Source organism: Theobroma umbraticum, unplaced genomic scaffold (genome assembly GCF_002168275.2).
Source record: "Theobroma umbraticum cultivar Fairchild unplaced genomic scaffold, ASM216827v3 scaffold_30.0, whole genome shotgun sequence".
Taxonomy (NCBI): Eukaryota; Viridiplantae; Streptophyta; class Magnoliopsida; order Malvales; family Malvaceae; genus Theobroma; species Theobroma umbraticum.
Window position 1 is genome coordinate 836,816 of NW_018397254.1, and position 20,837 is coordinate 857,652.

Sequence of the window (20,837 nt, forward strand, 5' to 3'; positions counted from 1 at the left end):
AGAGAGAATGATTGAGAGAGATTTGAATTACATAACAAGAACATGCTGAGGCAAAGCGTACAATCAGATTATTCAGCACAAAATCAAACTCAGGAGAGAAAAAGAGAGAGCTGACCTTATGTTTCTTTTAGTTCTTGTTCCAACAAAAGCAATCACTGAATCACAACACTGCTCAGTAAGACTGGAGCGATCTTGGAGGAGGAAAAGAAGAGCAACCCGGTTCACAGGCCAAGAAATAAAATTAGCAGAAGATTCATTCCCAAAGAAATGAGCTTTGGGCTTAAGAGTTACAAAGGCCCAGTGGCCCCATAACCCATAACCAAAGAAAAGAAAGAAAATTCAATTTACCATTTTAGACACTTTGGTAGGAATTGGTAAAGCTTTTGTCTTTTCGCCAAATTAAGAAGCGTATCTGTTTCCATTTTAAACTCTAGAAACCACAGACCGGAACAGGAATGAAATCAATGAAGAACCTTCCAAGCATCGAAACAAAGTTTTGAGTTTGAGAACTGAATGTAAAAGCTGATATTCAAGAAAAGGTGAGATTTTTTTGTTCTGAATTCTTTTCACCTTAAAAAGGCAAAGGTGAAAACGATAGTAAAAATGAATAGTTCATCACCGGCAAACTCATCAATATCAACAACAGCAATCCTTGGAGGAGGAGCAAGTACCACCAATGCTGGTTTGGAGGATTTCCATTTCCCTTCTGATCTTATCTCTATCCAAGATCGCAAGGATGAGGCCATGCGTGGTTTGTTTCTCTTTCTCTTCCTTTTTTTTTGGGGGATTTTCTTCCTTTCACTTTGGACTATCTATTATGTGTTAAGCATGTCTTATTAGCCATTTGGGTCATGTTATTTCTGCATTAAGTTTTTGGGTTTTGAATGTGTCTGTTGAATTCTTCAATTTTGATGCTATACTTCATAGTTTCTGCTACATTTCTTCATTACTTTTTGTGGGCTTTTGGGATATGTTGGGATGTCTTTAGTATTGGTTAATTATAGTCTTGTTGTATGAGGCTTAGTTGGTTGGATAATTTTGGTTTCTTGACATCCTAATATTGAAATTTATGCTAACAAAATTGATTCTTACAGCCATTTTGTTTATTGGGCAGAATTATGTGGTTAAGTTTTGTAAAATTCTTGGGATTATTTTGAAGAATTCTTTAGTTGTCTTCAGGGTCTGATTCTATTTTTATTAAAGAAATAATTTTGCATTTTTTGTTCTTGCTGAGACAATGAAAAGGATGTAAAGAGAGAATTCTTAACTTTTTTAAGTCCTTCATCTTTCTACTTTCTAAATGCGGAAGTTCCCTAGTCAGGTTGCAGTTTTAGCCTGTCAGGGCTAATTTGTGCAAGGGTTTTGCTATAAGTCCCAATCATTGAAATTTAATTGTCATATAAGAAAATGCTATTGCTTCTACATTGCAGTTCTAAAATCTGATTTGATGGCTGCACTCAACGAAGAGGTTAAATCATTGGATGAAGATAACTGGAAATTTGAAGGTCCTCGTTCCTGCATCCACCTGATATCAAGACCAGGTTAGTTCTTCAATCCACTGGACATCAATTGCCTTCTCAACTTTGTTAGATCTGATTCATTCCTGTTGATTATGACTGATTATAATATGAGCCACTTAAAATTCCTGAGTTCCGCTTATAATGAGTGACTTAAATTTTGGATTTTTTGGCTCATTTTCTTCTCTCAAAGACCTACATCATAAGGGAGTGGCAAAGTTACTGGCATGTCTTGAAAAGTAGTATTTCTTGGTGTCTCTTTTGCTTTACATGTTTTTGGCATTGCAATCTAATGTCCAATTCTTCATGGTTACAATCTATATTTCCTTTTGGCAACTGCATTGTTTTTTTATGTTTATGTAATTTATTTAGTCATTTGATGTTACTGACTCCAATCCACTGAATCCAGGTGGACTTCTACAGAAGCAGATGGAATTCACAAAGAATCGTAGCATGGCACCCCCAAAATGATTGAAGATTTCTTGAGGATGGAGTTCATAGAGCTAAGAGATCTGGCTTCTTTGACCATCAACAACTTGATTATATCTGTACATTGCTGAACTTTATTATGGATTCATGGAGGCATATATGAAAGAGTACAAGTGTAACCTTTGTAACACTTCTTGATAAACAGGACAGAAAAATCTTCCATTTGATTTTGAAACATGAATATTAGTGAAATGATGATTTTCTGTAGCAGTCTGTTTGCGGTGTTTAATTCATATTTACATTCATTTCAACTTTAATAGTAAGGGAAATTACCTAGGTAGTGATAAATCTGTCATCAGGATAATGCCAAGGAAGCTGAGAATGCATGCATCCACCTCAGGTTTTTTCTCATTCATCCACCTCAGGTTTTTGTCAATGTTGGAGAACACCGAAATGGTGATTGGTTGGTCCACTCTCGTGACTGTAAAAATGTTTTGAGTTCAGCGCAGCTTCACCTTGCAGTAAGAATGCTAGGAATCATCAGTGGCATCAGTACATCTTCATCTAGAGCTCAGCTAGACTACAGGCTGCCATCAATTTGGTCTTCTGTGTGTTTTGTCTGGAATCGGAAGAGGACTTAGATTTGGTCTGTCTGATTCTATGTGTACATAATTTCATCATACAGGGTGCAAATCTGGTATGAATCCTTCTCAACAAAAAGAACTGATATAAATCCAGTAACTCCCTGATATAACTACAGATAGTGATATGTTAGATACAGGCTAATCAGAGTTTTTTTTGGGAAATCTGACAAAGATTTCAACATCAACACCGTTGGAAACTAGGGCTATTACCTTGATTGCTAGAAGTAAGCTGAAATTAGTTAATGAGATCTTGTTCTAGATTCAGCTAAGCCAAGAACTTTTATGAAAATCCAAGTGCCATCAACAGCAACACCATGAGAACTACTTGATTAGTTTAGTTAAGACATCCGAATGTTTTATGGTAATGGCCAAAAATAACCCATCGATCATGTTGTACACCAGGTCTGGTCTCACCTTTACTAACACATTTCTCTCCTAGTGGGAATCATTTGCCAGCAGCTCACTGGTTTAGCTTTCCATTCTGTCATGAATATTAACCAGCCATTTCCAACAACAGAATTTATATGTACGACCAAAATATTGGAAACCCAAAGGTCCATCAACGATGGAGATCAAAGCTAAAGGCTTGAAAAGAAAATTTTTTTCTAGCAAAATTGAAGAAACTCAATGGTGCAAAGCAAAATCGATGAATCCTTCATTGGAACTTCCTCCAAAACTCCTATTCACAAAAGGGTGACCAAGAAGCTCATCCACTGTCCCTCTCTTCCTCCATTCTTTCTCCAAACACCTCCTCACAAAGCTCCTAAACTCCGGCGAAGCCGTCTCAGGCATCTCCAACCTCTCCCTGAAGCATATAGCACACATCAAAGCCGCCCAATCGGGTTTTTCCCCTAGACCAATCAACGGATAATGACCCACAAAACATTCTAAGACCACCACGCCGAGCGACCAAACGTCACCGGCAAAACCGTCGGCGTGGCACCCGTTCCACCTCTCGGGATCGACCCTTTCTGGGCTCATGTAAGCGCATGTTCCCATGCACGTGTCGCAGGCGTTACGGGTGCCTACGACGATCTTGCTTACTCCAAAATCTGCAATCTTCACGTCTCCTTTCCCATTTATCAGTAGATTCGATGGTTTTATATCGCCATGCACGATTTGCATCCCATGCAGATAATGCAACCCTCGTAAAACTCTTTGCGCAACACCGGAAATAACATCTTCGGGCAAATTCACCCTGACGGAGAGTTCATCGTACAAGGATCCTCTCTCCATGTACTCCATAACGAAGCAGAGTTCTCCTCCTATGGCGTCGAACACCGCATGGCATTTCACGACGAATTGGGAATCTACCCTTTTCAGGATTTCAGCTTCACACGCCGCTTGGTGCCGTATTATGGCCGCATTCTGATCGAAACGTAGGACTTTTAGAGCGTAAACGGATGAGCTTTTACGGTTACGGACTTTGTACACAGTGCCACCATTGCCGTGGCCAATGACGGATAGTTTCTCGAGGTCGGAGAGGCTTTCGATGTCTGGAGATGTCGGACCAATGGCTGACAGCAACGCCGCGTAATGAGACCGTTGCCGGAAATCAGCTGCAGGTAGTGGTGGTGGTAGGGATAAACGGAGTCCCTGCTGGTGCCTTCTCTCTCTAACCAGTGTCATTTACACACTTGTTCTTTTAAAATGTTTTACGTGTAAAACAAATAGATCAATCTAACAGTTATAAATACAGAAGATATGATTGTGGGCAGTGACAATCCCTTGATTCACGGACCTCCTGGTTTATGTCAGCATCTGTCAGTTCTTGGAATGGCACGTGTCTCTTTTTTTTTGTCTTTTTTAACAAGATGCCCATTTTCCATGGCTATCGTTAAACATGTGCTTCTAAAGTTAAGATTTCCATGGCGGAATAAGGGGAAAGAGAGAAGCCGTTAGATTGATTATTCGAGCAAATCTTCGATAACATCAGAGGTGGGAAGAAAGAAAGGGGAACGTGCCGGCGGGGATCAGAACATCGAGTTATTAGGATCAGAATCCGAAATGGAAGGTTAAGCCATGCAACCGCCGCATTTCGCTTTAACCAACAATAACAAAAGCCGGCACAATTAATAAAACATACGTGTAACGCCCTTTTTTTTTAAAATGTGAATGGTTAATATCGCAGTTATAAATGCTAAATGAATCAAACTTCAGAGACTAACAGGCACCAAGTCAGCTTTAAGCCCCACATGTGTCCTCATAAACGTGTAAATATTAAAATTTAAAAATTTCTTACAAGTCAACAGTAGAAGTGACACATAGTTAGTATCATAAAGCCATTGTTACTATTCAGAACTAATTTTGATATCAACTGTCTTGGTCTATATAAACTTATGGCAATCAAATAATCATCTCACCTTATTACACAGCCAATATAAAATTCATGACTTCCCTTTACCGTGCTTGTCCAATTTTGTTTCAGTTTTTGATTCCGAGCCATTTGACTAGGTTCTCTTCCTTCCCTCCGCTAGGAGTCATTTGACCAGGTGGCCTTCGTCTCAGTGAACTCTTTTACTGCACCCCGGTGAGATGCCTGACAAGATTTTAAGTTTTCATTAAGAATAATTAGCCAAATTCCCCACCTATTTATTCTTCTTATATTCTTTAATCTTTAAAATAATGAACTAACGTTTTAACGGTAAATTGATATGTTCATGATTCATCCTTCACCAGGAACAAGCCTAGCAAACCGCCATCAGCCCACTGGTAGGCGTAGCCTCACCAGCCATTCTCCCCATCTAAGGGAAGCAATCATCCCAATCTTCACCAACCTTGAACCTCGAGTTTCACTTTATCTTTAGTTTACGGTATCAGCCACTACACGCTGGTTACCATACTCAGGTCCTACTCATGCCAGCTGGTTCGAAACCTAAAAGGTACGAGCAAGATAAGACTGGCTCCAACACAGTTGATGCTGATGTTCAATAACCACAATATAAAAAAAAATAAAAGACACATTGGAAAGAAATTCTTCACATTACATCCACATATTAAAAATATTTCAGTGTTGGAGGCCTTCAGGAAATGGTTTCACCAGGGTTTTTTCATATCCAGTATAATGAAACAGGCATAAGCAAAATGATTTCCAGGGTACGACCTCCCTTGTAAAGCCAGTCATTAGCAATCTCCCAGAGAATATATCACACAAACCCATTCCTAAGACTTTGTAAGGTTAAAAAAGTTATGCCTACAACCAATTGCCCAACACCACCAATGACCAATAGTCTTTGGACTCAGCCCAAAGGTGAAGTGAAAGAAAACTCCAGTTGGATATAATCAAAAAGAAAACTAAAGTTCAGGTTTATACGGTTTATATATGTGCGAGTGCAAAACAAAGATAATGAAGGCATTAGTTGTGTTTCCAATGGCTAAATAAGAGGATCATGTGATTATAAAGGTTAATAATATAACTTTCAGGTTTACCTCAGATAATGTGAAAGGCAATATAGGTTTTGGTACACAAGATTAAAGCCCCTTGTTATCTGATCTAAGAAGACCCATTTGTTCTGTAAGTTTATCCATATGCTGGGATTTGTCCCATCCATTGTCAATCGGCTGCCCTTCATTTCCCTTGTTTTTACCATCCATTGAGGGTGATTCAATATCATCAGGCAATGGACTGTGCACAAGAAGGTCATCCCAGAAAGTAGAATTATCCAGCAAGGCATCTATGTCAGGATCAGGACCAATGTCATCAAGTTCTATGGGAACTGAACCATCCACAACCAATGCAGCAGGATCAATAAATCCACCATTCCCTGTTTCAGACCCCATGTAATTTTCTGTTGGAATATCAACAATGCTTTCAGGGACCATGTCTGGTATTTGAGAAAGCTCAGGCATAATTATATCTGTCTGAGAAACGGATATTGATGGTGGCTTTTGCACTCCAACCAGTGCACTCACATCGGGAAACTGTGCTGTTGTAATCTTTTCAGAGGTTGTTGCACTTGGGGAAGATTGTATTTCAGTTACGGCAGTTGAGGGGCACTGCCCTGAGATCTCTGAAGTTGCTGGTATAAATGTTGATTGGCCTGAAGTTGGTGGGACCTCCTGAAGGGTCACCCCAGATACACGGCTTGAAGAGTTCCCACCATCCATTCCGCTGGACGATGACAAACCATCACCAATCAGAAAATTTTCATTATTGTTGTTAAAAGAGTCCATCCTGGGAGAAGCATCTCCTTTCATGAACTGCCTGAGCATTGCTTTCGACTCAGTCATCATAGGCTGATATTTAACAATCTGTCCATCAGAGGAAGCAGAATGCTCATTATCAATGATACCATCCTGCTTGAGCCTCCTCTTCTTGTTCGCTTCACTTATGCGCCTATTGCTCTCATTTTGCTGCTGCACAAATTGAGCCAAAAAGCCGGGGCTCTGCACAGCCTTTGCCAAGAATGACATCATCTGCTGCTGCCGCTGCTCCATCCCCTGAAGACGTTGCACCATGGTTTGCAGCTGGTTATCAGTAGCCTGTTGCTGCTGCCTCAACCTAACAAGTTCCTGCATAAGCACATTCTTGTCTCTCTTAAGCCTCTCAACCTCTTCTTCAAGCCCAAATTTCCCAACCTCAACACAGGCACCCACGGATGAACTCTGTCCATGTGATTGCTGTGTCTGCTGATGGCCATGCCCATGGACAGGCTTTCGCCGACTAATATTCCGAAGCAGGTGCTTCTGACCCCTTAAAAATCCCTCATTTGCAAATTCCCAGCGGTCAGGATCAACCTTTCGGAAACCCTATCCACGCACATCAGCAAGAACAAAAAGTATGGGAAAAAAAGCAGATCACTCAGCAGAGTTGTTATTGACAAAAATACAAAAATTTATGTCAATATTGCTGGTCTGAAGGAAATGATAAAAACAAAAAGGATAGGGGAAAAAAAGGGACAAAGTTCATGGATACAATCATACAGACATCCATCTGTAAAGGCATGGTAATCACTGATGAGCAGTTGCTTGTCACTTTATTTGGAACTAGTTTAAATAAATAAGCCCAAGCCTAATATTCAAGCTTATCAAATAAACAAGCCAAGTGGGCACAATGGGCACCATCTCCAATCCCCACTCCAGGACAGCCCTTATTAGGAATCCTCTTACACTGGTCCAAACTCAAAAAAGGATAAAGAGTAAGAAAGAAAAAGCTTGAATTGAGCTAAGAAGTTTGATTCAATTAGAGATTGACCCGAATAAAACCCAAATAAGCAAGCTCACATAAGAGGTGCCCAGCTTGAGTCAACTCATTTCAACCTTACTGAAAGTCAAACTAGCAAGCCTTGCTAAAAGTCAGTTGAAATTTTAATTTAAAAAAAAAGGTTTTAACCTTACTATAACTAACGTATTTGAATTTTCAATTTTTTATGAAGGCTTGAGTTGAAGAACTAAGGCAAGATCATAAATCTTGTAAGGTATATCTAGCTCCTGAAAGATAATATACTTCTGTTCTGCAAATCATAAATCTTGCATACTTCTACAATACCAGAAAAACTAATATAAAGACCACAATGTCTGGCTCACACTCCAACCATGTTAACACAAATTAGCATAAAAAAATAACTATACGAAGTAACTAAACTAGGCCCAAAGCAGATTTCACTGTCAAATAGAAGGATAGCTTTCAGGTCCACCATATTTTCCATTCTCCCTTAAAACACTAAAGCTTTCAAGGTGGTGCCATATCAGTGGACAATCAAACTTAGTTTCCGAATTCAGGAGCAGCACAGAGGTCGCATCAACTTGACTGTAACAATGTAAGCATTAAACAACTATCACCATTCTATAAAAGTTTTTACTGTAAACTTTTAAGAAAAAAAATGCATTTTCCACAGACATACTTGTTGGTTCTCACTCATTTCCTATCTCCATCCCTACCAAAATGATTGAACTATCAATCAAGGCCAGCATTCAATGATTCTATTTAAAAAGGCATGTATTTGATGTGACACCTACGCTTTGAACTTCCTAAAATACTATCTAATAAACAAGCTTACCTGAACACATCAATATAACCTTAAAGAACAGTTAATGAAGAATGCGAATACATGCAACGCCCAAGCTACTAAGATGCCAAAGTGACATATCCCACTCCAAAGGAAATCTGTGCATGATCATGCAATAAACAAAAATGCAACACCCATGGTACTAAGAAGCCAAAGTAATACATACACCACTCCAAAGGAAATCTGTGGAGTAGCACAGGATAAACTACAATCAGATCTAAACAGTACCATAAGATTCATTTAACAATAAGATGAACATTTCCCAAAATACAAGCACCATTGTTCTTGTTTTCCAACAAAGATACAAACTGCTCCAAAGTAGCTCATAGATAAGGAGAAAATATTTATATAATCAGAATCTCATATTGACAAAATGACAACCAATGACAAACCCCTAGGATCATGCATGAACAGAATAGTGTATGTATCTACGATATACATATACATACAAGAAATGCACGTGAATATGCATGGAATGTATAATGACAAATACGCATAGAGTTTGAGAATTGCATATGAAGTGGTAAGAAAATTTAACACATATTTCATTTTCATCCTAGTTCTTCCACTTGCCTTTAAAGAGTTATGGCAGAATGATTCGTTAATAGAAATTTTTAACTAAGATCTTAGAATATTGAAGAAGTCATTTTCACAGAATAGAGGTGCGCTTGCCAGTAAATTACTTAGATGTAAGCCTCAGTCAAGTGCATTCTGGCTGTTACAGCAAAATGAGTACGAATGCATGATTACTAATCAAGATTGTATTATTTTCAAATAACACAAATTTCACCAGAGCAATTAGGCTGGTCATTACATATTTTATAATATTGATGCTGCAAAGGCTAAAAATTGTCAATATTCAACAATTTATTGAACAAGAACTGTATAACAGCACCCTTATTAAATTCTTTCCCTCGCAACACAAAGCCTAACCCTTACTGTTTGGTCACTATCCTCAAATCCCTGCAACAAGTTCGTTTTTTTTGGCCAGTTTATTGCCCTTGAATCTCAAACAAAGTAAACTCTATTCAATCTATAAGACAAAAATTCTCTCTCCGCAATTTTGAGGCCTAAATCCAACGTGATAAAAGCTTAATCCATGAGAAAAAGCCTAGCAGCTAAATTTCTTAAACTCTGCCTGGTTCACACACATACAAGGAGCAAAAGTCCAAATGCATGCATAATATGCCTGCACTGTGCACGCATCTTTCATGCTATATACCCCAACAACAATGGTCATATCCACTTCCATGATGAATTATACGAGATCTGAACTTGTTGATTATCTCAGTGACACATTCATGTGTACCACTCCAACATCAAATATTAAATGTCCTTCAGATATGTCTCATTTAAACCAGTAACAACAAACAAAGACAAAACTTTTGATGACCTTGTGACCACGTCATGAACAACATGTGACCTGCTTTCTTTTTCCAATTTCCCCTTTCTGCTCCATTTAGTTGCTGAGAAAATCCAGGAAGAAACACAATTAAAACTTTAAATCACACAATTCCGTGACTTGGGAGACAATGAAACCAAGCCATTATATCCCCGGTATAAACATCACATTTAGTTGAGACCGGAAACTGATCCTGCTCAAAGCAACTAAAATAATATTAACATAACTTGGCATATATTAGTCCTTGACAAACATCTTGTTAACCAAAAGGTTTAGTGAGTGTTTAACTGATTCCTTCAATAACTCAGGCCCTAGCAACCCTATACCCTTACCTAGAACACTGATTCCTACACTTGTTCCTCTAAGTTTAATTTACTATAAAACATTTCTAAAACTTATCCTCCATGGTTTTCATTTTTCTAAATTTTCTCAGCAACCACAAGGGGGACTCTTAGTTTACTCGATCGCTTCCAAAAAAATTAACTTAATTTGGAACAATTTCACATTCGCAATGAATACTTATCATCAACAAGGAAATCAAACATTTAACAAGTCAAACTAAAAGAAACAAAAGTACTTAATATTTTCCAATTTTTTCTAAGGAAAGTTCAAACACTAATTACTTGACACTATAAAATTTAAAGTACTAAAGCGAAAGGTAAAAGAAATTAAAAAAAAAAAGAAGGCGTACATAGGTGTTTAGTTGCCTGACGAAGCTCGAGAAGTTGTTGTGCTTGAAATACTTGGGCAGAAGATCCCGTGCGAACTCCGGTGGGTTCCAAACAACGAAGCTATTGTTGGTCGGGCTCCAAGAGACGATGGCATCCGTGGCGGGATCATCCACCATATCATAAGTCTTACTCAGGAAAGGCGGTGGCGCGTTCGCACTCTGCACCGCCACCGGCTGAGGGGTCGGTTGAGGTTGCGCTGCCGTTTGGGCTCCTCCGCCGGTGGTTGATGCATCGTTTTGGCCGTTGCTACTGCTACTCATTCCATCCATTCCACTTCACTGGTTCTTTACAGTTAAAGAAATAATAAAAAACCGAAAAAGGGCGGGGTTCTAGGGTTTTGAGGCACGGTTAATTTGCGCCATCGGAGATAAGCGGATTTTTAGGGATTTTGAAAAAAAGAAAAAAAGAAAACAAAGAACGTGAGAGCGAAAGAGAGTGGTGGGAACTGAGAAACAGACAGATGGCTGTACGGACAACGGAGAGCGGCGCTTTTAAGCGGAGAAGACGATGAGGGATAACCGGCACGAGGCGGTTTTCGCGTTTTTGGCTTTTTGGGAGGGCGTGACGACGGAACGACGTTTTTGAAATGACTTGATTGGGCCTCGTGTTCCGCTATATTAGCGGGCAGTGGGATTTTGCCCTTTTTCCGTTCACATTTTTCTTGTACTTTCCGTTTTTTTGGTGAAAAATTGTGTGTAAGAAAATAGTATCAAAAATAAATTTATAATTTTTTTATAAAAAAATTAAGTTTAAAAGTATAATTCTTAATCTAAAAGACATGTTTCAAGATTATTTATTAAAGATGTGAAATTTATGATATTTTATTTTATTTAAATATAAATTTTTAAATTAATTCATAAAAGTTTAAATTTGTTCTAATATCAACTGCTATAGATTGAAATTTAAACCCAACCCTATATAACATGAAGCTTTGAAAATAAAATTTAAATAATTTTATAATTTACAAATTCATATTTTTAATCTAAGAAGCATACTTAATAATTAGTGAAAGACTTATTTTTTAATTAAATAATTTTTTATAATTAATAATTAATTATAATTACTTATAATAATAATTATAATTTTATATCACGTTATACTAATATGATATGTTAATTTATTATATAATAATATGACATATTAATGTAATTATGTAATCACATGATTTTGTTACTTTGTATTATAATAAAATAACATATCATATCATATCAAGCATTGATTACAAAAAAAACATATTTTTTTATTTAATAGTAATTAATCAATAGTTAATTATAAACTTTTATTTGATTTAAATTAAAAGTATAAAATTTTTATTAAAGAACAAAAAATGATAGTTTGTTTATTTTTTAATAATTTATTGATTTTTTTAGTATTATATCATAAATTTTTAATTTAACTTTTTTAGAGGCATGAGAATAAATTTTAACAACATTTAAATTCAATATCCTCAATAATGCATTATTTTTTATTTTATCATTTGACTTTTGAGTAAAATTTTCAATTGAATTAATGTCACCCACTTAATCATATCAAACTCAATGAGCAACTTTATTAATGATATAAACTAAAGGACTCTAGTTAATGGTCAAGAATTATATCTCATAAATATTTGAGTAAACATCAAAATTGACTTATAAAATTTTATATTGAACGGTTAAGTTTCACAATCATTAATATTATCACTATATTCCAAATAATGTTATAGGTTAAATTATTAAAAGAATTTTGATATAATATATGTGATTTTTAAATAATAACAAAATTAAGTTAACTATTATATATCTTCACTTCAATTAAAAAAAAACATATACACATGCATGCACACAAAAATTAATTAATATTATCGAAATGAAAATCTAAATCTCAATATAACTTCATAAATAGTTGTCTAATATGATCTATATATCATTTTATTTAGATTATATCCATTTGAATTTGTCATTTTCATAGATCTTTATTATATATTTTAGTTTTTTATAACTCCAATTAAATTCAAGTGATTTATTTTCAATAATCAATAATTGATTATTAATAACCAACAATTTTGAAAATAAAAAAAATAAAGAATTTAAAATCTCGAATAATCATTTTATTTAAAATGTAGATAAGATCATAATGATTGTGATTGAGTTTGTTTTTTAATTATTAAAAAATTGAAAGTTTTAAGAAAAAAGTTATTTTATAATTTTCTTTTGGCTACGATATTTTTTTTTAAAGAATTTTTTGTTTTAGTGTGGAATGGTAATTTTGTTTTCAAAAATGGTGAGCTGGAAACTATCACTAGATCACAGCCGTTGCGTGGACTTACACAATCGTAGCTAGATCTCTTAAAACGGTAAAAATGGATTACCGGGTCTCTTTTGGTCCGTAAGGAGATTTGGCGGGAAAGGAAATACGAGAGCGAGAGAGAGAGAGAGAGGAAGAGATGAGCTCGTCGGCGTTGGAAGCCGAAGCGCCGGATCTAGTTTGCCAGCTGGACAACGTCCAAGGCATGGTCGACGCACTCTCCGCCGTTAGATGGAAACGCCATCAGGTCTGTTTCCTTTTTTTTTTTTTCATTTTATGTTCGAAAGTTAATGGTTTTTTCAGTAATCTAGGGTTTTGGAGATTTTAACTTTACCGTTTGCTTTAATCATAGGATGCAGTGGTGGAATTATCAGAACACGGCGTCGTTTTGATCGTGGAGGATACCGGTTGCCTTCAAGCCAAAGTTTATCTTCAACGCGAGGTTCTTATTTTCTTCTTCTTTTGTTTTGTTTTTTGCCCGCAATTACATAGAGTATATGGTTTAGTCAATTTGTTTTTTCTAGCTGGTTTAATTGGCAGTTTGGGTCTTAGCAATTCCTATTCGATTGCAGCTATTCATTCGCTATGAATATAATGCTGAAGGGCGACCGCGGTTTGGAGTGAGCTTGGGGCTCTTTGTCGACTGTTTGAATACGTTTTCTTTGCCTGGACGTTCAAGTATGATTGAGATTCAATACCCAGGGCCTGATATGCAGCTCCTTGTCAAGTATGTTTTCCCTGTTCTTTGTTATTTATCTCAATTGTAGCAGAGTTGTAGTTCAATGGGTGAAATCTCAAATTGTTCTTATTACCTTAATTGAAGTGATTTTTTGTTAACTATATTATGAAGTTTCCGAATTGTATCTAATTCAAGCTTAAGAAGTCCATTACGCAGAGGTCAATAAGACACCTTCAAGCTTATCAAGCTATTTCGTCGTAAACTAGGTGATTGCAGAATTTTAAAAACTCAGCTCCCAATATGACTCATTTTTTTTTCAATGGTTGTTAGGTCTGTTGATTCACTCGATGCTTGTATTTATGCGGAAATTAGGACAAGAATCCCAGATACAATTTCATGGGACTACAACTTTGAACCTGCAGGAAGCACACCACTTACTTTTACCGTGAAGGTATTCTCTTGTCTGCGATCATATCATATGAGAAAGGAACAAGCATTCTGTGAGTTAGGAAACTTTAGGACACATTGGTTAATGGCTGCTTCAAACTTTCCCTCTATGCCCTCTTTCTCCAATAGATAATGCAACCTGCTGTACTTTTCTTAAAGATTACTAGACTGAGGTAGGATATTATTGCCGGTTTACTTCTGTAGAAAAAAACATATACTATTCATAAGGGATAATGTCAATTAAGAAAATAATATGACAGTGTTTTGATTTAAAACACGACTTAAGATAAATTGATATAGACTTAATGTATCTCGTGCTTTCCTGCTTGAACAGAACATTGTAAACTTCATAAATACATTTATTTTACACTGAAAATGTGGAGCTAACTGCTGATTAATAAACTTGGGACTTAATGAATTAAATTATTAGGTGGTTTGCATTTCCATAATAGAAGCATACTCCTCGGTATTCTGATGTTAGGTTTGAGCACTTCCAGACACTTTTGTGGTCTTTTATTAGATGATACCTTGATGCTACATGGTTGGACTGGGAATATGCACCTTTGATTTAAGATCCTATTAGGTTCAATCATATGTTACAACTAAAAATTATCACCATCGTTGTCATTTCTTCAGTCTGCAGCGCTAAAGGAAGCAATTGATGACCTAGAATGGCCAGGGTCTAGCATCCAGATCCTTCTACAGCCAGTCCCCCCTTGTGTTACATTTAAAGGAGAAGGCCATGGAGACTTGCAGGTGTTTTTTACTTTTGCACTTTAACTTGAGGTTTTTTAAGGTATTTAGAAGCTTAATTGCTCAACTTGCTTGCAGATAGACTTCATGTATCATGTGAACACTGATCTTTTAATTGCATTTCACTGTGATCGCCAAGTCTCCTATAGGTATGTCTATTTTGTACTGATCCTTTACATCTTATTTGCCTCTTCACTTCAGCAAATCAACCTCATCTCTTCTCATCTTGACCTTGGCAGGTATAAATACAAATTTCTCCACGCAACAACTTCAAACCTACCCAGTAGTGTTATTAAAGATAACAGAGGAAGTAAATTGACTATTGGGAGAGGAGGAATGCTGAAAGTTCAGCACCTAGTTTCAGTAGCAAAACTGGCTATTTCACATCCACAAATTGATTCTGCCAGGCATCAGCAGCCTAGTCGAATTGCTTATATTGAGTTCTTTGTGAAGCCTGAGGTAGATGAAGACACCATAAATAATTCATAGCACTTTCCTGAATTCGAATTTAGAGCTGTGAGTTATCTAGCATGTTCCAAGCAGCGCATGTCAATATGCTTTGCAATGCTGACTGTTTGATGTTATTAATGTATGATAAGGTAAAAAATGGTTCTAAAGTTTCTAATTTGTCAGGCCTCATTTCATTCCCCTCTAGTTGCTTGTGAAGCAGGTAGTCCAGGAATCCGACCTTATGTTGAAAAACCAAAAAAGGAAAAACTTGTTCAATAGTTTGTTAATTTAACTACAGAGGATAAAAGACTACCAACATTATCCATCATCCACAGTATTGGACTACTAATCGTGCCTATGCCCATTGAACAGTTGGGCTAAATTAGTTTCGTATTTGGCACAAAACTGATGAGGGTTTCTTTGAAAAGTTGGGCTCGAGTTGTTTTGTATTTGGCCCAAAATGATGAGGGTTGGACTGTAGTCTATAGTGGACAATGGACTAAATTAGTTTTGTATTTGGCCCAAAACTGATGAGGGGGGTGGACTCTAGTCTGTAGTGGACCAGGGTTGGATTGATGTGGAAATATACTTGAGGGATTTAACTATATTTAAAAAAATAAAAAATATTGGGGATCAGCTGAAGGGGATTGAACCCGACGTGAATCGAACACGCAACCTTCTGATCTGGAGTCAGACGCGCTACCATTGCGCCACGGATCCCATTATTCTGAAGGTCTTACATGGAAATAAAAATTGGTCTCTTGATGTTTATTCCTTCCCCAACCCTGAGACGAAAAATCCGATGGAAAGAAACATGATTGATCTTTGTTAAACGGTGAAAGTGATGAAAATGCTATTTAAATAAGCAAATCCACATTTAACTCATTTCAGAGGGGATACTCGTTAATTATTGAAATCTTGCAAACAGCAATATAAATGGATTAGCAAGAGCTAGTTGTATGTTGCTACTATGACATTAGTTTTACATCTCTTCTTGACACAGTGCTTATGGAATTGGACTACAGATATTCCTCCAAAACACTCTGAAAACATTGGTTTTGCCCCACCCCCACCATATCTGCCAATTCATAGGACCTTTAGCGTGATCAACGTCCTGGATTGCTATGGAATGGGTCGTTGTCCCATGAGATCAGATAAGTACAGTACCCGTGCTTAGCTTCCATTCAGGTCATTCTGATTGTTTATTTGCACTGATATTACTACTCCGGTGCCAGGGATATCGCTAGTAAAGTGAAATTTGACAGGAAACATCATACTTGAAGGGTCATAGTATGCAGTGGGAAAATTCCATCATTCTCCATAATTTTAACCTTCAGTGTGAATGTGCCATTCACAGCGAATCTGTTCAGCTTCTGTAAAAAGCAATAAGGCATATGCATCACATATACTCGCACAGAGAGAGAAAGAGAAAGGTACATCTCAGCAAATTGCATATTTTAAATCCACCTTACTGAGCAACATGTTAATACTGATAATCAGAGAAAATTGTAGCAAAAGAAGTGTTTACCGAATCGTAAACAGTAAAATGCAGTGCACATGCCTTAAGAACTTAGCTGATGGCTCTTGATACAACTGAATCTTCGCTGGCCACCTATTTCTGTTTACTGCGTTTTGACTGCCAACATCTTCCCAATTGCCTTTTACCAAGAAATAGAGAGAAAAAAGTTAATAGTGGAAGGAATCAACCAGCAACTCAAGAATATTCCATTTTCAAACCTTTTCAAACGAATTAAGAACATTCCAAGAAGACAAAGTAAAAGATTTTATTTCTTCTGATTGTAGAAGCTCCAGTGCCATGATGTAGTGATAAGCAATAAACTTCCTCAAAAATAGATGTCTTAGTCATACCTCATGCATGGTGCCAGGTTACTTTCATCTGGCCTTTTCAGTATCTTCAGAAGCCACTCCAGAAGAGTATTTAGCCACAGCAGCCGCGGCCTGTGTAGCTGAATCAGAAATTTAACGCAATACCTGTTAAATTTCCTTGTAACTTTGACTAACAATCTTAAACTCCATTCCCAGAGAAAAGCTTGATACCAGCATCATGGGCACATCTTTGAGCCAAAGAAGTCTTTCACATACCAGGAGGACCATGAAGAAGCACTCTGTTTGTGGTTCATAATCAAATACTGTAAGATAAAACAGTGATCAACAATTAACCTTCATTATGTGCAACAAAAAATAAAATAAAACCAACAGTGACGCTAAATAAATGCGTTAATGTAAACACACTATCATATAAAAGGTAACCAAATGATACTTCAAGGTATATTGTGATTTCTATCAACAACAAAACGTCATTACCTCACTTCTTACAAAAGATGATTCTATGACACTAAGAAAGAATATTTGAAACTGTAAGAGAGCTCTGACAAGAGTATAATGTAATGCAACTGGAAATACTATGGCTGCCTACATGCATTTACGAAATCAGAAGGATCTTCAAAAAAGTTAAAATTGCCTTTATGTAAAATTGAAATTCAGATTATATTCTAATGGAAAGAAGTGAGGAACTTACCATCCAGTTCTTTCATCATTTCCATAGTTGTCTAATTATATGTAGTTGTGCCATTATCCTCCCCCAATGCACTATAGGCAGCATCATCAGGAACAATACCCTTACTTTTCATTTCAGCGAACAACTCGTGTGCTCTATCGATATCGCCAAGTCTCTTGTACCCAGAAATTAAAGCAGTATATGTCACCACATCAGGATTGATTTCCCGTCTTTTCATTTCATCAATTAACAAGTTGGCCATATCCATACGGTGTAAATGACAAAATCCATCAATTAGACAGGTATAAGTGACAACATTGGGTGAATAACCTCTCCGCAGCATTTCTGTATACAGAGCCCAAGCCTTTTTCATATCTCTAACTCTACAAAACCCAGCTATAACAGATGTGTAAGAAATGGTATCAGGAATCAAACCCTTTGCTATCATGTCCTTAAACAAACTATACGCTTCATACATTTTGCACCTCTGGTTGAATATGTTGATAAGAATTGTATGTGTAATTGTGGTTCGTGTGAACCCAAGCTTTAACATTCTTGCATACAACATCAAGGCCTTTTTTGGTTTTGACTGTTCAGCAAATCCATTCATAAGGATGTTACAATGAACATTATGAAGAATGTTCTTCTTAATCATTTGAGGAAGAAGTTCCCAAGCTTTTCCTGAATAGCTTTGCATGCAAAGCCTCTTCATAATTCCATTATATGTATATGAGTTAGGAAAAATGCCAAACTCATGCATTCCATTTATAAGTTTCAAAGCTTCCTCCAAATGTCCTGCTTTGCAATAACCATCAGCAATTACATTGCAAGTGAAGATATTTGGTGAGACGCCACTTTGCAGCATGATTTTGAAAAGCTCCAAGGCTTTATCCAAGAGCCCCATCTTACAGAATCCATGAATCAACCTGTTGAAACTGTTGGCTGTAGGAATTAAGCTATTGCTGAACATCTCCTCAAAAAGTTCCATGGCAGAATCCATATCACCTTGAAGACAAAATCCCTTGAGCAAGACATTGTAAGCAGCCAAGTCATATTCATATCCATCATCAGCAAGATTACGAAACAAATTCAGTGAAACATCTGCCAATCCACTCTCACACAGACCATGAAAGAGTGAGGTATAAGTAACAAGTGAAGGCCTCATGTCGTTGAGTATCATCTCATCAATCAAATTGATACCTTTCTCACAATCACCTTCTTTGCAGAACCCATCAATCAAAATGCTATAGCTATGTACATCTGGTGATATTCCACAATGCTTCATTTCTTCCAAAACCTTCAAAGCTTCGTATGGTTCACCTTTTTGGCAAAATCCATATATAATGGCATTATAACAGAAGCTATTGATCGGTTGGTTTCTAAAACACAACTTTCGAATGAAATCTAGAGCAAGTTCAACACAACCAACTCTACAAAGTCCACCAATATATGTGCTGTATGTTACAACAGATGGATTTTTCCCACCACTCTCCATATCCTCTAGAAGGTTATTTGCTTGTCCGACATCTACATCCCTCCCACAATATCCATTACAATAAAAGCTCATCATAATCGTATAGGTGTAAACATTAGGAGATGGCCCCGAGTTCTTCATATCTTCAAACAAACTTCTCACAAATTCTCCTCTATTTGCTTCTACTAAACATTTGAGCAAGAAGTTGCATGACATAATATTTGGTTCAAGCCCAATTTTTTTAGCCTGCACAAAAACGTCAATACCATTCTCAAGCATCGAATTTGATGCAAAAACCTTGATGAGCACATTGAAAACATCAGCTGATCTATGGACATGCTCAGGTGAATCCAACAGATACAGTAATAATTCAAACATATCAGTCTTCACCTCTCTGTAATAGCAAACAATATCTCTAAGCAAAGCATGTGCTTCCATCTGCATCCCTGCCATTGCAAATATATGAATGATGATCCGAAATGCATACATTGAATGATCAAATCCGTACATCTTTACAGCCATATTGAACCTAATTTCCCTTGCAATGTCCCAATTCAAGGATTTAAATACCCTCACAACCAAAGGAATAAGCCAGGGATTTCCACAAAATTCGAACCTCTTCCCTGGAACTTGAAGCTCCTCAACTTCATTATTAACACTTACAACCTCAGGACTACAATCAAAGACATGGTCTTCCAACAACAAAGCAGATGAAGCAGAATAATACAATCTAAGAAGACATTTTTTGTAGTGAACAACTACGTCTCGAAGCAAACCGGATTGAACTAAACATATTTTTGAATAAGACCAAATACCCATTAATACCCAGAGTGAAATTCATCACAAAATGCTTTCTCCCGTAGAACATGCGACCATTGGAGCCTCTGGTGTACCATGCCTTGGAGGCCAAAAAGAGCAATAACTTCAAACACCCACTACTATATTATCCAGAGCGAAAGAATCGTGCTTTGAAGAGAATCCCAAATTCAAAAAATCTAAATGTATTTAAAAGAATCTAAAATATATGAAAAAGTACGTAATATCAAGTTGGTATGAAGTGGAGCTGAAAATACCTGAAAACAGGATAAGTTATTTTGAGCCAAAAGAGAGAGAACTAGGAGAATAGTTCGAAAGGAGGATTTTTATTTCTCTAATAAGGGCTACGGAGGTTAAAACCGCCACCGCCTTGTCGGTCGAAAGAGGTGTCTATGAGTTGAGCTTGAACTGCTGCTCTTTGAGTTTCTTTTGGCTGCGCGCCTGTTATGCCTTAGGGCTGCATTACGGGCCGTTGCCAAGTGAATCGCCTGCCCCAACTCCCTACTCTCTTTGTTTCTTTATTTTTTAAAATTTCCTTCTCTTTTAAAATTAATTAAATTATATCATAATTTTAAAATGTCATTACCATACTTTTTAAAAGGTACATTTTTTGAAGTCTTTTTTTTGGGAAAATTATTAGTGAGTAAATAGAGAACAAACACACAAAAGTCTCTTTTTTCTCT

The 20,837-nt window shown here is 36.8% G+C and overlaps 6 protein-coding genes and 1 non-coding gene across 12 annotated transcripts in view; 2 read left to right on the forward strand and 5 right to left on the reverse strand.

The window, feature by feature from the left end:
- The window catches only part of LOC110428773 (phosphatidylinositol-glycan biosynthesis class X-like protein), a 2,183-nt gene extending 1,931 nt beyond the window's left edge, over positions 1–252 (reverse strand). The window contains exon 1 of the mRNA XM_021444684.2: positions 116–252. The gene's annotated coding sequence lies outside the window, so the exon portion shown is untranslated. The remainder of the gene's footprint in view (positions 1–115) is intronic.
- Positions 253–372: 120 nt separating this feature from the next.
- SAMBA (valine-tRNA ligase) lies at positions 373–2,237 on the forward strand. The gene is made up of 3 exons (XM_021444711.2): positions 373–751; positions 1,431–1,541; positions 1,927–2,237. The coding sequence occupies exons 1-3, from the start codon at positions 604–606 to the stop codon at positions 1,986–1,988; spliced, it is 321 nt and encodes a 106-aa protein (XP_021300386.1). The 5' UTR covers positions 373–603; the 3' UTR covers positions 1,989–2,237.
- A 439-nt stretch (positions 2,238–2,676) lies between these two features.
- Positions 2,677–4,219, reverse strand: MKK10 (MAP kinase kinase 10). The gene is made up of 2 exons (XM_021444703.2): positions 2,801–4,219; positions 2,677–2,700 (listed from the first exon to the last, which is right to left on the reverse strand). Exon 1 carries the CDS (start codon positions 4,217–4,219, stop codon positions 3,215–3,217), a length of 1,005 nt encoding a protein of 334 aa, XP_021300378.1. The 3' UTR covers positions 2,677–2,700; positions 2,801–3,214.
- A 556-nt stretch (positions 4,220–4,775) lies between these two features.
- On the reverse strand, positions 4,776–11,334 carry LOC110428747 (heat stress transcription factor A-1d-like). Of its 4 annotated transcripts, XR_002446499.2 has the most exons (4): positions 10,692–11,334; positions 6,020–7,339; positions 5,226–5,465; positions 4,776–5,129 (listed from the first exon to the last, which is right to left on the reverse strand). XR_002446499.2 is itself a non-coding variant. In XM_021444678.1 (3 exons), exons 1-2 carry the CDS (start codon positions 10,998–11,000, stop codon positions 6,062–6,064), a joined length of 1,587 nt encoding a protein of 528 aa, XP_021300353.1. In that variant the 5' UTR covers positions 11,001–11,334; the 3' UTR covers positions 4,778–5,129; positions 6,020–6,061. The 4 variants fall into 4 exon arrangements, 3 of the variants coding, with proteins under 3 accessions (XP_021300353.1, XP_021300348.1, XP_021300342.1); XM_021444678.1 differs by lacking the exon at positions 5,226–5,465 and having other exon boundaries at positions 4,778–5,129; XM_021444673.1 differs by lacking the exon at positions 4,776–5,129 and having other exon boundaries at positions 5,188–5,465.
- Positions 11,335–13,100: 1,766 nt separating this feature from the next.
- Positions 13,101–15,523, forward strand: LOC110422069 (PCNA domain-containing protein). Its single transcript, XM_021435844.2, has 7 exons — positions 13,101–13,264; positions 13,370–13,459; positions 13,590–13,744; positions 14,027–14,147; positions 14,780–14,899; positions 14,975–15,045; positions 15,136–15,523. The coding sequence occupies exons 1-7, from the start codon at positions 13,157–13,159 to the stop codon at positions 15,383–15,385; spliced, it is 915 nt and encodes a 304-aa protein (XP_021291519.1). The 5' UTR covers positions 13,101–13,156; the 3' UTR covers positions 15,386–15,523.
- Positions 15,524–15,994: 471 nt separating this feature from the next.
- Positions 15,995–16,066, reverse strand: TRNAW-CCA (transfer RNA tryptophan (anticodon CCA)). The gene has a single exon. It is a non-coding gene; the product is annotated as a tRNA-Trp (tRNA).
- A 132-nt stretch (positions 16,067–16,198) lies between these two features.
- On the reverse strand, positions 16,199–20,641 carry LOC110425592 (uncharacterized). Of its 3 annotated transcripts, XM_021440523.2 has the most exons (5): positions 17,886–20,636; positions 17,405–17,496; positions 17,216–17,313; positions 16,908–17,004; positions 16,199–16,719 (listed from the first exon to the last, which is right to left on the reverse strand). In XM_021440523.2, the coding sequence occupies exon 1, from the start codon at positions 20,155–20,157 to the stop codon at positions 17,917–17,919; it is 2,241 nt and encodes a 746-aa protein (XP_021296198.1). In that variant the 5' UTR covers positions 20,158–20,636; the 3' UTR covers positions 16,199–16,719; positions 16,908–17,004; positions 17,216–17,313; positions 17,405–17,496; positions 17,886–17,916. The 3 variants fall into 3 exon arrangements, with proteins under 3 accessions (XP_021296198.1, XP_021296190.1, XP_021296182.1); XM_021440515.2 differs by having other exon boundaries at positions 17,216–17,472; positions 17,886–20,641; XM_021440507.2 differs by having other exon boundaries at positions 17,216–17,496.
- Between the last annotated feature and the right edge of the window lie 196 nt (positions 20,642–20,837).